The sequence below is a fragment of the Schistocerca nitens genome, chromosome 1, assembly GCF_023898315.1.
Source record: "Schistocerca nitens isolate TAMUIC-IGC-003100 chromosome 1, iqSchNite1.1, whole genome shotgun sequence".
Lineage (NCBI taxonomy): Eukaryota > Metazoa > Arthropoda > Insecta > Orthoptera > Acrididae > Schistocerca > Schistocerca nitens.
Genome location: NC_064614.1, coordinates 416,623,387 through 416,639,240, shown reverse-complemented (window position 1 = coordinate 416,639,240; position 15,854 = coordinate 416,623,387). Strand labels below are relative to the sequence as shown.

At 43.8% G+C, this 15,854-nt stretch overlaps 1 protein-coding gene across 1 annotated transcript in view; it reads right to left on the bottom strand.

The window, feature by feature from the left end:
* Positions 1–15,854, bottom strand: part of LOC126249979 (beta-glucuronidase-like) — a 126,740-nt gene that overhangs the window by 88,520 nt on the left and 22,366 nt on the right. Inside the window, exon 3 of the mRNA XM_049951521.1 lies at positions 3,582–3,764. Coding sequence (XP_049807478.1) covers positions 3,582–3,764 — 183 coding nt within the window. The remainder of the gene's footprint in view (positions 1–3,581; positions 3,765–15,854) is intronic.

The following is a 15,854-nucleotide window of genomic DNA, read 5'->3' as shown; positions in this document are numbered from 1 at the left end:
CATCCTAATGTTGCTGTACATACTAGGTTCTATTAGCAATGCGACTCATCACACATCTTTACAACAAACATTACTTCTTGCCATGTATTTAACAAAAATTGCCATTTCTTGAATCTAGATATTGTAGATAATTCGTAGGGGAATTGGTTGGCTAGTGAGATAAGTTTTTAATTTTTTAAGCTCGTGAAGAATCCCAGTTCATTGTTTTATGTTAGGTAAACACTAGACAAGATGGCAAAATCAACATGAAAATTAAATTCGTGTGTTGTATTGTGATTTGTACATCATAGTTTAGCTGGAACTGGTATTTACTATCAGCAGTAAAAGCCATTAAAGAGTAAATGCATACTGAGTGAGTGTAAGAATTCAAAATCCTTAAAAAGAATTTTGCAAGACATATGGTACTTTACTCAATAACTTACCCACTAGTTCTGCTGACTAAACACTTTATTTATTTCAGGTGCATTGCCCCAGAAAGAAACTCTGTAAGATAACAATGAGTGAAAATGTGCAAATTAATTTGGTCAACACAGCTTCTCCACTGTAGGCCTACGTCGCACATGCAAGTATTTCCCACTTCATGGTAATACCCGTCTCGTCTGACGTGCATGATGCTCTGTGAATGAGCTACAGAAGTAGAAGATGTAGAGACAAAGTTGAAATTCTGAACCTGAATGATGTTGAAGCGGGAACGTGTTGTATCTCCGCTTACAGTTACTCATGTGCAGTGAACCGGCTTTATCGCCGCGCCCACGCACTATGCTCAAGGGAGAGGCTTTCTAGCAATAAACGACTAGAGCGGTTTCGAGACTGGACACATTTATTTTTCTACAGCTACAATAAATGTCACATAACAATCTTCGCTGATGTTCGTCTATACGGGTGCGTTGCACTGGCGGCACGGCTCGGTCACCGATCCCGGAGGGTGTACACTCCAGTGACGAGCCGTGGCGCGACCGCGTGGACCGAGCGAGGCGCCGTAACGTCCGCGAGGAAACGAAGGACAATTGAACGGCGACTGCGTTTGCGACCGCGCGTACGCGTTTACGGCGGAGTCACGTTGACTCGACGCACGTGGTCCGCGGCGGAAGAACTGGGGAGACGTGTGTCGCGTCCCGTCGACTAGTTCGCACTGCTGGCAGCTTTGTTCCCGTGCGGTCCGGTGTGCGACGCACCGTTGCCGAAATTCCGCGTAACGGTACAGCTGCCCCTACTTGTGTCGGCAGTGCCGTAGTTCAGCCCTTCGTGCGTTGGACGGTGCTGCCGCCACAATGTTACCCCAGCTTGTGAGTGTTCCTAAGAAATTTGAAGGCCAGCTTTGACGGTGATCTCATAAAACTTTTCTAGGGCCTATCAGGCTCCAGTGGTAATTATTGCTAGGTCATGGACAAATCCAAGACGTTTGATGCTAACTGTTTTAGTCTTGTTCCCATATTTATATTCCAAGTATTTCGTTCTTCCATATTTTGATGCTCTTATTTAGCGCCATATTGAAAATGAATGTAGATAACCAGTCATGTTGCCTTATGTCAGTTTTTCTATCATAAGATGTAGAGGTTTCGCCCATGAAATTTACAATTAAGGTTGTATTTGTTGACGTCTGTTTGATTAAGCTAGTTATATTGTTATTGCATTAAACAGAGCGGTGCCAGGCGGCCGGGTTCTAGGCGCTTCAGTCCGGAACCGCGCTGCTGCTACGGTCGCAGGTTCGAATCCTGCCTGGGGCATGGATGTATGTGATGTCCTTATATTAGTTAGGTTTAAGTAGTTATAAGTCCAGGGGACTGATGACCTCAGATGTTAAGTGCCATAATGGTTCAAATGGCTCTGAGAACTATGGGACTCAACTGCTGTGGCCATAAGTCCCCTAGAACTTAGAACTACTTAAACCTAACTAACCTAAGGACAGCACACAACACCCAGCCATCACGAGGCAGAGAAAATCCCTGACCCCGCCGGGAATCGAACCCGGGCGTGGGAAGCGAGAACGCTACCGCACGACCACGAGATGCGGGCTAAGTGCCATATTGCTTAGAGCCATTTGAACCAAGGAATTACAGGATCTTTTACATCTACAAAAGTGGTGACTGTGTGAATCTCTTGGTGGTGCGCACTATCATCATGAGATTGCAATTCTGTTCTGCTCAAGATTGGCATTCTTGGAAACCCGCTCAGTATTCACCCATCTTCCATTCCATCTGTTACTGTAATCTGGTAAGGGGGCATGATGGAACACTTTGCAGGTGATCGGCAGAGCAGAAATTCCTCGTTAATTTTTTGGATTTGTCCTGTCTCCTTGTGAGTGAACGCAGTTTTTGAATCCCTCATATACTCACAATGATGGCTTGTAGTCTGTTAACGAGGAGTTTGTCTCCGATGTTGAGCAATTCAGCAGTTACCATTTTCCTGGCGCTTTGCTGCTTTTGAGGCGTAACATTTTGATAAAGTATCTCACCATGACAGTGGAAATAAAACTTTGTTTGAGGAAAATCTGTCCAACTTTAGTTTTTATGTAGCAGATTCACAGTTGCATGTTTCCTGTAAAATAGACCTAACGATTCAACATATCAGAATTAGAATTTGTGAATGAATCGAGCGTTCCATCTGGATGACGGAAACAAATAACTGGAGGGGGTGGGGGGGGGGTAATATAGTTAGCTAGGTCTTCCCTAAAAGTCCTGTAGAAATTTCGTGTGTTCTGTTTGAAGTCATTATCAATTTCGTCCAATCTGTTGAAGTGGGACGCGCGCTTAACTCCTCTTTGTTCTATGGATGTCTTCTTCTGCATTTCTAAGAAGTTTCACCAGTTCTCTGGACTTTGGTGGCCATTCCAATGTTTCCAGACTCTGAAGCAGAATTCCAGTGTTCTATCACGTTCTGAATTACACCACTTGTGTTTACATTCGCATGGAGGGACGTTGAGTTTGTCTGCTGAGTCTTTGAATGGCTTCATGAAATGCATCCGATTTTTTTTTTTTTTTTTTTTTTTTGACGACTGAATTACATGAACGTTTCACAGTGGTGTAACTGGTTTCGACCAGGCAGTTGTCAGCTTCCGACAGTCAACAGATAATACAAACATTTATTGTATAATCTATGAAACTGTGCCAAGTAAATAAAAATTGTTCAAATGGCTCTGAGCACTACGGGACTTAACATCTGAGGTCATCAGTCCCCTAGAACTTAGAACTACTTAAACCTAACTAACCTAAGGACATCGCACACATCCTTGCCCGGGGCAGGATTCGAGCCTGCGACCGTAGCGGTCGCGTGGTTCCAGACTGAAGCTCCTAGAACCGCTCGGCCACGCTGGCCGTCGCCAGATAAATACCTACGTAACGATAAAAAAGAGTAAAATCATACCTAAAGAAGCTTACTCAAGAATATACTTTCTATTCTCCCACAATAAAATTGTGGAGGGATTGTTTGTGAACGAAGAAACTGAGTCGTCTTGTACGTTGTTTCCCTCTTGTGAAATTCAGTTACTCCACTCCCCACATACAGGGATGACAGTTCTTCGATAGGCTCCACTAAAGCTGTGTCTGTGAAGCTAGTACATGAAATGTCTGCGAGCTACGCACCACTTCAGCGGCATAGGTTGCACTGCCGAAGCGCAGCCACACGCGGGTGTTGGGCGACTGCCAGGAGCGCGGCACGAAGAAGCGCCGGTCGTACCAGACCAGTCCCACGTGGTCGCGCACCTCCTTCAGCTGCGTCACGTCATTGTAGCTGGCCGGTACCGGCATCGCCAGCACCTCTCCTGCCTGCAGACATTCAAAATTGGTCACCTTCACCGACAGTACTGAACAAGAAGTTATAATGGCAGCTGTAATACTGCCGAAGTTTTTATTGGGGGTATCACACTGCACTCAGGACTACATTCCTTGCGATTATAACAGTATACTTTTCTACTTTTCCTCAGAATTGAGCGAAAAGAATGTTGCAGATCATGCTGATTAAAGGCTTTGAAAGACCACTGTTACTTGACTGGATTTAACATTGTCCATAAAGATTCGAACAATGCAAAATATTGTATGGTGTCTATAATTACTTAAATGACGGAAACAGTAGAAGAAGAAAGGTACAATGTGATGCCACGGTATAGCCTACATGTTCCGAAAAGCTTGCCGTCAAGCTTCAGGTCTCTGATCGGTCTATGGAGTGGTGAGTATGTGATGTGCAGTGGCATGGTCATCAGCACTCTTGCTGAATAAGAAAATATTACTCCAGAATGAAATCTTCACTCTGCAGTGGAGTGTGCGCAGATGTCAAACTTCCTGGTAGATTAAAACTGTGTGCCTGACCCAGACTCGAACTCAGGACCATTGCTTGGGTAGCTCAGTGGCAGATCACTTGCTGGTGTAAGGCTAAAGTCCCGAGATCGAGTCTCAGTCCCACACACAGTTTTACTCTATCCGGAAACATCTCCAGGCTGTGGCTAAGTCACATATCTGCAATATTCTTTCCTCTAGGAGTGCTAGTCCAACAAGTTTCGCTGGAGAACTTCTGTGAAGTTTGGAAGTTAGGAGACGAAAGCTGTGAGGACGGGTTGTAAATTGTACTTGGGTTGCTCAGTGTAGAACACTTTCCTGCAAAAGGCGAAGTCCCGAGTTCAAGTTTTGGTTCCGCATACAGTTTTATTTTGCCATGAAGATTCAAGAGTATATGCATTTAGGGAAACGAAGCACAGCAGTCTCATTCTGTGATGGTGTTACATGGGCACATACCAGCTGCTTTTTAGAGGATATCTGACAGCACCAAAGATTAGGACATTGAAGAAGTCCCTATCCCCAGGACAGATTTGTTGAGAGAGACAACCCTCGCAGCCTCCAGCAATGCCAACATTGCCTCTTCGACTGTAGAGCTGTTAGATGTTGGCATTGATTAAAAACATTCCCGTCTGTCACTGTGGAGCTAACATTGACGGCAGAGTGCTGTTTTGAGTTACGAAGACAAATTAAATGAATATGGTACTACGAGAATGGAAAATAACAAAACTGTATGTTTTTGGGAGGAACGAATAAATAAGCTTTTTCCAGTATACCTTCACAAATGAACGAGTCCACTATTAAAATGCATTATACTCAGATTAATAGTTATTAGCAAAGGCAGAGTTCACCTGCAGGGCACAGAGCAACCATTGTAATTACTGTACAGATAAACCGTCTCAGGTTGCGTATTATTTGATTTGTTTGACTAATAGGTCCCATCAGAAGCGAGCACCAGCATATTTAAAATTTTTACTTTTTACTGTCTAGCCGCACCAACAGTAGAGACTTCTAGCTTGTGAGTGTTACTAAATATCGAGTTGAGATACACGAGCGGAGAATTGTCCCTGTCAGACCACGGAAAAGGCAAATATGTTTCTCTCTAAACGACTGTGACAGAACAGTGCGGAATCAGCTGGCTCAATCTTCATTCTGAATTCCTCACCAAAGGTTTTGGCATGCGAACACAATCACGCTCTTTTAATACAGAACATTTTAAATCGTCTTACACGGTCTCTCTTTGTAATTAAGCCTTAAAGTTCAGCATCTTACTGTCACTGTCTGTATATGTCGCTCCCACTGTCTACTATTTCTCCCGTTAATTTACAGTATGTCCTACTGCCACTGTCTCCTCTCTCGCTTAAGCTGTCTTCTTTCGCCTTTCCTTCCTTCCCACTGCCACAGTCTCCACCATACGTAAGCAACTCAAAAATTCTGGTGGTCCAACTTACTTTCCCCCTATACTCACGTGTTTAAAATTTCGGTCCAAAATGCGTCCTTCCCTATATCTACTGTTCAACTTCACTGGCCTTCGAGTGTCTGAACCCCCACGCCTATGTATAGTCTCCACTCACCTGTATTTTTCATTTCCACTGTCTCCCTCTCTTTTGCTTACACGACTGCTATCTTCGTCCATCTCTCTTCTACTTTCACTGCCACTATCTCTCACTGACCGTCACTATCACCTCTCTTTGCTCCCACTGTCATTGCCTTCATTCATCTCTCTTTCTCTTTCACTGCCACTTTCTATCTCTCACCGTCTCTGTCTTCTCACTCCCACAGGCATTGTCTCCTCTCTCGTCCCCTGACACTGTCTCTCTGCTACTCTTTTTCAGCACAAAAGAGCACAAATACACTCCTGCTCATAAATTAAGGATAACTGCAGAATGTGGTGCCACACAACGTGACACTACACAAAACTGGCGCTAATAGCATAGGCACATAGGGAACACACACGACACAGATCTGTAAGTCCACGGTATTGGTGGTAAGTTGAGACAACCGTCCCGAAACACATGTGCTACAAAACGCAACTGTTTCCTGCGCATGTACCCCGACATCAATATGGGATATGATCACCACGCACACATACACAGGCCGCACAACGGGTTGGTATACTCTGGATCAGGTGATCGACCAGCTGCTGGGATATAGCCTCCCATTCTTTCACCAGTGCATGTCGGAGCTCCTGAAGTGTCCTAGGGGTTTGAAGACGTGCAGCGATACATCGACCGAGAGAATCCCAGACGTTATCGAAGGGGTTTAGGTCTGGAGAACAGGCAGGCCACTCCATTCACCTTATATCTTCTGTTTCAAGATACTCCTCCACAATGGCAGCTCGGTGGGGCCGTGCATTATCATCCATAAGGTGGAAGGTGGGACCCACTGCACCCCTGATAAAGCGGACATGCTGGTGAAAAATGACGTCCCGATACACCTGACCTGTTACAGTTCCTCTGTAAAAGATATGCAGGGGTGTACGTGCACCAGTCATAATCCCACCCCACACCATCAAACTACGACCTCCATACAGGCCCCTTTCAACGGCATTAAGGGGTTGGTATATGGTTCCTAGTTCACGCAAGATGAAAACCGGCGAGAATCACTGTTCAGACTATACCAGGACTCGTCCGTGAACATAACCTGGGACCACTGTTCCAATGACCATGTACTGTGTTCATAACACAAGGCTTTACGGACTCTCCTGTGACCAGTGGAATGCACCTTGCAGGTCTCTGGGCGAATAAATCATGTCTGTTCAGTCGTCTGTAGACTGTGTGTCTGGAGACAACTGTTCCAGTGGTTGCGGTAATGTCCCGAGTGAAGCTACCTGCAGTACTCCGTGGCCGTCTGCGGGCACTGATGGTGATCTTGTACACTGTGGACGTCCCGTACTGTATAGGGCCTGGACACGTTTCCTGTCTGCTGGAATCGTTGCCATAATCTTGAGATCAAACTCTGTGGCACACGGAGGGCCCGTGCTACGACCTGCTGTGTCTGACCAGCCTCCAGTTGCCTTAGTATTCTAACTCTCATAACGTCATAAATATGTGTTCTTTGAGCCATTTTCAACACACAGTCACCATTAGCACGTCTGAAAACGTCCGCACACTTACTCGCTGCACCGTACTCTGACATGCATCAACACACCAATGCGTATGTGAACTGCTGCCAGCGCCACCGTGCGACGACCGCAGGTCAAATGCACCGCATGGTCATACCCCGAGGTGATTTAAACCCGCAAACCGCCAACCAGAACGTTTTTTCATCATGTATCAGCGTTATCCTTAATTTATGAGCATGAGTGTATGTTCGCATGCCAAAATTTTTGGTGAGGAAGGCAGATGAGAACTGAAGCAGCTGGTTCCCCACTTCTCTTAGTCGTTTAAAGAGAAACATATTTGCCTTTTTATGCTCTAAAGCATTTTCCTGCTGGTTCCCTTCTTTTACCCATTGTGTTGCTTACATAAAACGTATACAATAGTCAATAAAGTCTTGACAATTTACTTATAGAGTTCAAACAATTAATTAAAGTTATTTATCTTGACGCATATAGATAACGAATAAATAGGCATAATTTAAGGTTAACACAAAATTGTTTCCTTTACATTTTTTCTGGATACTTTGCTTATTGATCGCAGCTCACTGAAAACACCCGGCTTATGATTTGTGTCATTAAATAGTAAATTTTTATGAGAAATATTTTACAAAATTTGCAATCTTTCCAGTTTTACATAATTTTTGGCAGTCATTTTAAGTTCTTTTCAGCCATGTTAAGACCCTATGTAGGCCGATGTTTGTCACTGCTGTGTGGTACCACTTTGGGAACATTTACATACGAGATGTTAAGTGCCCATTATACAGAGATAGACCATCATAAAGTTACCTTGATGAAAAATGCTGGCTAAAAACACAATTTGGCGACATCAAACAAATTGTAATGACCCTAGAAAGCTTGCCATGTGTTCACTACGTCAGTTAAAACCACATTTACGCCTGAAACCCGGCCGAAGTGGCCGTGCGGTTAAAGGCGCTGCAGCCTGGAACCGCGAGACCGCTACGGTCGCAGGTTCGAATCCTGCCTCGGGCATGGATGTTTGTGATGTAATTAGGTTAGTTAGGTTTAACTAGTTCTAAGTTCTAGGGGACTAATGACCTCAGCAGTTGAGTCCCATAGTGCTCAGAACCATTTGAACCATTTGAACGCCTGAAACCGTATACTACGCGCGTAAGTACTATAACTTGGAACCTCTGGATCTCGGTAAGAAATAATTATATGGAAAAAAAATTCCTAGTTGCCCGAGAAAATCATCTTAAGAACATATGGTAAAAATTTCGACGATTTGCCATGAACAGAAATTATAGAAGTGGCCAATCCTCACAATTGGTACTCTGTGTGCCCAAAAATCATGCTTTTTTGGGGTTTTCTCAGGAACCGCCCACGAACAATCGGTGCTTTTACACGCCACCTAATACCCACCCTACACCATATGTAATGCAAAAGAACCAACTGGTTTTCTCATTATCCTGGGCTGGAGGAAGTGTGTAATGTTTAAATTTTGACCTTGTACTGTAGGATAGTTATAGCATGACCGTTCTTCCGATTTGTGTATGAAAGATCGCTAGGCCAAGGGCTATGCAATACACTTGACCCCGTATCTCTGTGATCAACAGAACCTGAGATATGACCCCCTGAATGATTACATTTTCGTGCGCAGTTTTTGGAATACAGTGCGCGGACCAATATTATGTACACATTTATGGGTAAACTTCACAAAGTTGAAAGACATACATCAGTAAGTGGTAGCACGAGAAGTATTCACGTAAGTCAAGTTAATTATGCCTATCTAGTCTACGTTCATTCCAAATCTACATCTACATCTACTATACAAACCACTGTGAAGTGCATGGCAGAGATTACGTCCCATTACACCGGTTATTAGGGCTTTTTCTTCGTTCAATTCATGAGTGGAGCGCGGGAAGAATGATTTCTTAAATGCCTTTGTGTGTGCTGTACGTAGTTTAACCTTGTCTTCGCGATCCCTATGGGAGCTATACGTAGCGGTAGTAGTATATTCCTAGATTCATCACTTAAAGTTGATTCTAGAAATTATCTACGTAGAGTTTTACGGAATAGTTCGCTCCTGTCTTCAAGCGTCTGCTAGTTTAGTTCTTTCAGCATTTTCGTAACACTCTCTCTTGTGTCAAACCTGTGACCATCCGTGCTGCCCGTCTTTGTATCCATTCAATATCGGCTGTCAGTCCTACTTGATACGGATCCCTCACACTTAAGCAATATTCTAACATGGGTCGTACGAGTGTCTTGTCTGCAGTTGTCATTGTAAACTGATGACACTTCCCTAGTATTCTACCACTGAACCGCTGTCTTCACCTTCATTACCTACGACTGAGCCTCTGTGATCCTTCAATTTAAAATCCTTACAAGCAGTATTTTTATGACTTGAGCGATTTCAACAGCGACTCATTCATATTGTCGTCGTAAGATACCATCTTTTTTCGCAGGAGAGCTTCATTGAAGTTTGGAAAGTAGGAGACGAGGTACTGGCGGAAGTAAAGCTGTGAGGACGGGGCGAGAGTCGTGCTTGGGTAGCTCAGTTGGTAGAGCACTTGCCCGCGAAAGGCGAAGGTCCCGAGTTCGAGTCTCGTTCCGGTGCACAGTTTTAATCTGCCAGGAAGTTTCATATCAGCGCACACTCCGCTGCAGAGTGAAAATCTCATTCTGGAAACATCCACCAGGCTGTGGCTAAGCCATGTCTCCGCAATTTCCTTTCTTCCAGGAGTGCTAGTTCTGCAAGGTTCACAGGAGAGCTTCTGTGAAGTTTGGAAAGTAGGAGACGAGGTACTGGCGGAAGTAAAGCTGTGAGGACGGGGCATGAGTCGTGCTTGAGTAGCTCAGTTGGTAGAGCACTTGCCCGCGAAAGGCAGGTATATATGTACTTAAACACAGAGGTGATAGAAGTCATGGGATAGCGACATGCCCATATACAGATGGCGGTAGTACCGCGTGCACGAGGTATAAACGCGGAATGCATTGGCGGAGCTGTCATCTGTACTCAGATGATTAATGTGGAAGGGCTTCCGAAGTTATTATGACCGCACGACGGGAATTAACAGACTTTGAACGCGCAATGATAGCTGGAGCTGGACGCATGGGACGCTCCAGTTCATAAATCTTTAGGGAATGCAGTATTCCGAGATTCACAGTGTCAAGTGTTGGGGTTGGGTTGTTTTGGGGGAGGAGACCAGACAGCGACGTCATCGGTCGCATCGATTAGGAAAGGATGAGGGAAGACGTCGGCCGTGCCCTTTCGAAGGAACCATCCCGTCGTTTTCCTGGAGGGATTTAGGAAAATCACGGGAAACGTAAATCAGGATGGTCGGACACGGGATTGAACCGTCGTCTTCCCGAATGCGTCAAGAGTGTGACGAGAATATTAAATGTCAGGCATTACCTCTCATCACGGACAACTTGGTGACCGACGGCCTTCATTTAAGGCTGGATAGCAGTGGCGTTTGCATAGAGTTGTCAGTGTTAACAGACAAGCAACAATATGTGAAACAACCGCAGAAATCGATGTGGGAGGTACGACGAACGTTTGCGTTAGGACAGTGCGGCGGAATCGGGCCCTGGAGCTTTGTTTAATTTTAGTGATTTCAGCTGTTTCTCACCACTGATGACACTAAAATCTGTTTTATCCACCTATCAGTGATACAAGAATTGGGGAAATATTCGTGGGTTATCCTTCGCAAAAGAACGGAGTTAAGCAGCGTAAATACTTGCCTTTAGTGCGTACTGATGTCCTCGACGTAATAAACTTGGATGGGGCCTTCTATGCACACGATGAACAAGAAATGGGGAGGTAAAATCCCCAGGTCCCAAGCCTCTCAAGGGTTCGAATTCTCCGAGGCGATAAGTTGGCTTATCTCAGACTGCCATGGTAAAATAAATTTTGTACTTCATAACAAAGAAAAGAACTTACCCTAGCACCAATATAGCTCTTTTTTCCATTTCATTTCTTCAGTTTTATGAGTCGTACAGGCCAATTGCATACAGTTGTATTTCGTGTTTAATCTTGAATGCACAGTATTTTCTTTAGACATTGTGAACTAAAACCGCCTTGTGATGGAGTCGAAATTGCACTTTCTTTAAATCCTGCCAAAACATTTCCCCAAGAAATGTACAAGTCAACAACTGCGAAACGTGTTTATAATTTGGTAAGTTTGCCAACAACTTTCAAAGACAAGGCACTTCTGACTCCATCACAAGGTGATTTTACTGAAAAACGTGTACCGGTATAAAGAAAATATTTTGCCTTCAAGATTAAACATGAAATAAAATATTTCTATTTGTATACAGATGTCCTGGAAGAATCGTAAAACTGAAGAAATGAAATGACATCAAATAGGTACGTTGTCCATGCTGATGCGCGGAAGCAAAGAGGTAATGTTGTTCTTTTGTTCATCCGTAGAATAGCCAACTTGCATTGGAGCTCTTACGTTACTTAATGTACATTATTTGGTCAAAGAGGCTTCAGACTTTCAGCTGAGAAAATTAGCTTTCCAAATAATGGAAATTTCCTTGGAATATTAAAAGTCTTGAGTCACTATGCTCAGGTTCTTGCAAAACACATTAGCAAGGTCAGAGACCGGCAAGAAGCTGGAAAGCGTTTATAAGTGCATTATCCGTCACGTGAGACTCAGAATGAATTTATTTCTAGTTATGTCCATCATGTCAGGGGTGCCATCTTGGAACTGAGAGAAAATGAGAAGTATTACTGAATTATTATTGATGCAACTTCTGATTCAAATCATAGTGAACAAACAACATTTATTTTGCGTTCAAGAACGAAATTGATAAATGTGAAGTAAATGAACGGTTTTTTGAAATCGTAGATTGTAATAGGAAAATGGGAGTTGCTATTGCACACACAAATCGATCAACACTTGTGAAACAAAACACTCAAGTCCTATCAGTGAATGCCACGGACTCTTGCAAAACTTTCCCTCTGTGCTTGTCAAAGCCTTATGTGGAGCAGGACAACGTGCATGCAGCTGAGAGCTGTCACGAAGCAGTTACTTATTTCGTAATAATTCAGATTCTTAATAACCTGCTTAGTAGCAGCTTACAACGATGGGAAATTCTGAAACAATGTGTTGGAAGTTCTTTATATTCTATGCCTGATAACTGCTGGAGTGCTCTGGTTGACGCTTCAATACCAATTACAGCTCAGTTGGATAAGATTGCTACTGCTGTTGAAATTCTCATTAAATTAAATTTGTCACTTACGGTGTGTTTTCGATTACGTGATGACATTCAAGTGTTTAACCATGGCACCAATTTAGCTATAGTTATTGGTGTCAACTGCCTATAGAAGCAAATTGTTACAAGCTCGAAATACAACACTTAATGCTGAGGTAAGCCACTTTGGGACTTATTAAATGATTTTAAATATCTTCGCGAAAATTGAGACGCCATCCTCCGTGGTCTATAGTTCTTGCAGATGCAGTTAATATAGGTGCGCACTAAGACGAGCTAATCATTTCCTGATGAAACCAGGAGTAAAGTGACATGTGAATTCATAAGGTTTATTCATGATAAATGTATTTTGTATCTTTATTACCAGTTTATTGTGTAACTTGAAAACCCAATATGAAACAGTGATGAATTTTGATAAAACATTTGAGTTTTATGAAAATACTCGAAGATGACTGGCAACCAGGTCACTGAAGCATGTAAGTTATATGTCAATGGACACTATAATATCACAGTGGATTTAGAAGAAGAAATTAAATATCTGAAAAGAATTCATACTTCTAACTTTGAATTCATTACATTGCAACCATTAGAACTCTTGAACAAGATGCACGAGCTTAAAAATTTAAGCTTTTTTCCAAACGTACGTATAGCTATGCACATTTTTTACGCTCTTCTAGTGGCTGTGGCCGAAGCAAAAAGGTCATTCTGCACTCTGGCTCTCGTTGAAATTTTGCATCTGATCAACTACGCGGGAACATCTCACAGATTTGACAACCTTGGCAACTGAATATAATTTGACATGGCAACTAGACTTAAGGCTATGATTCAACCACCTCTTAAATGAGAGGTTTGCAAAGCGCCTTTGACAGTGTCATAGACAAGTAGCATTTAACGTGTGGGCACACCAGGGAGCGCATGGAGACAGAACGCCATATCGCGGCGTTATTGGCATCAGATATTTCGTCAATTTACAAATCAGTATAATACTGTTTTAAAGTGAAGTGACAGCAAATAAAAACAAATTAAAACATAAAATGAAATGGAGCGTACACACATTTTACAGTAATTCATTACTGAGTGGCATTTGAAGCTGAGTTTGTCAGTCACACCAGTTTTCTACCATATTGTGTAGATCATATATAGTTGACCTATCATCCAGTTCCAGTGGCGTTGGGCTCCTCATAACTGTCTACCTCACTACTTTTCAAATCAATTTATTACTAGTCTTTCAGTCTCCTTGTAAGGTGACACATTTTGCTATCATACGTGAATAATTTTGACTACTTGTATTTCATGTTTGCCTCACATCGAATGGCATTTTTCAGTGGGTGTTATCGAATTATTAATCATTTATTGGTTGATACTGGGTAGCCTCATAGTACGATTTCTATAGAGTTGCATGTTTTGAGGATAATTTCGTGCTGGCTCTCTAGGGCGGCGGCTAAATAATCCAAACGGTTGTTGTGTCGTTATGCAAAGACACTTCAATTGTCTGTGCATGCTTTACACCTACTTTCGCCGTTTAAAAGAGCCTGAAAACTATTTTTGTGATCAGCTAGAAAGCGATGGAGAACATACTGACCATAATTTCCTGTCTGCAGATCTACATTACGCAGAAAGAAAATGGTCCTACTTCCTATTTACTCGGCGGTGTCAGGAACTATGACTATGAGTTAAAGGTTGAGTTTTTAACTGACTGAAATATACAGTAAAAGTTCACACACACAAAATATAAGTCTTCATTTTAACGAATGTCCCTATAGGAAACAGCACTATTAACAGTTCTTTTTTTTTTTTTTTACTTTATTGTCATTTTAAAACCTATACAATAGGCAGGCTGGCAGCAGCACACTACGCTGCTCTTCAGCCAAAGAAGACATAAGCATAAAAAACAGGAGAAAAACATAAAAGTCACAAAATGGTGGGCGATAAAACAGGAGACACAGAGAGACAAACACGGAGCCGTTCACACTCGACGAGAAACCACACTGCAAACTGTTGAGACGACGCACAAACACTGAAGAAGACGATGGCACTGGTGAACAACGGAGTGTGACGGTGAACACTGAACACTAAACACGACGGCACACACAAGACACTGATGGCGGCGATCTCCGGCGCGCGAAAGTCCACGTAGCGTGTGCGAGTCCGGGGACCTGCCAAGAGGGGAACGGGGGTGAGGTGGGGGAGAAGGGAGAAAAGGACGCCAATGGCGGAGGAGACGGGGGCAGGAGGGAGAGGGACAGGGGAGGGGAGGCCCGGGGGAGGAGGGGAGAGAAAAGGAGGGGGGAGGGAAAAAGGGAGAGAAGGGAGGGAGGGTGCCCTGAGGAGCATGCACAGGAGGAGGGTGGAAGGATCAAAGTTGGTAGGAGGGGTAGATGGAGGGGAGGAGGACATCATCAGGGAGGGGGAGCTGGCGGAAGCCACCTTGGGAGAGGGTAAGGAGGGTGGAGAGATGGAGACCGGGTGGGACATGGGAGTACAGGCGCGGCAGCGGGCGGGGGTGGGAGAGGATCGGGGAGACGAGCGGGTGAGGAGGATCGAGTTTACGGGAGGTGTAGAGGATGCGTATTCGTTCGAGGAAGAGGAGGAGGTGGGGGAAGGGGATAAGATCATACAGGATCCGCGTGGGGGAGGGGAGACGGATGCGATAGGCAAGGCGGAGAGCATGGCGTTCAAGGATTTATTAACAGTTCAGAAGCGACCTCTAAAAATATGGTTCAAATGGCTCTGAGCACTATGGGACTTAACATCTTAGGTCATCAGTCCCCTAGAACTTAGAACTAGTTAAACCTACAGGGTGTTTCAAAAATGACCGGTATATTTGAAACGGCAATAAAAAGTAAACGAGCAGCGATAGAAATACACCGTTTGTTGCAATATGCTTGGGACAACAGTACATTTTCAGGCAGACAAATTTTCGAAATTACAGTAGTTACAATTTTCAACAACAGATGGCGCTGCAAGTGATGTGAAAGATATAGGAGACAACGCAGTCTGTGGGTGCGCCATTCTGTACGTCGTCTTTCTGCTGTAAGCGTGTGCTGTTCACAACGTGCAAGTGTGCTGTAGACAACATGGTTTATTCCTTAGAACAGAGGATTTTTCTGGTGTTGGAATTCCACCGCCTAGAACACAGTGTTGTTGCAACAAGACAAAGTTTTCAACGGAGGTTTAATGTAACCAAAGGACCGAAAAGCGATACAATAAAGGATCTGTTTGAAAAATTTCAACGGACTGGGAACGTGACGGATGAACGTGCTGGAAAGGTAGGGCGACCGCGTACGGCAACCACAGAGGGCAACGCG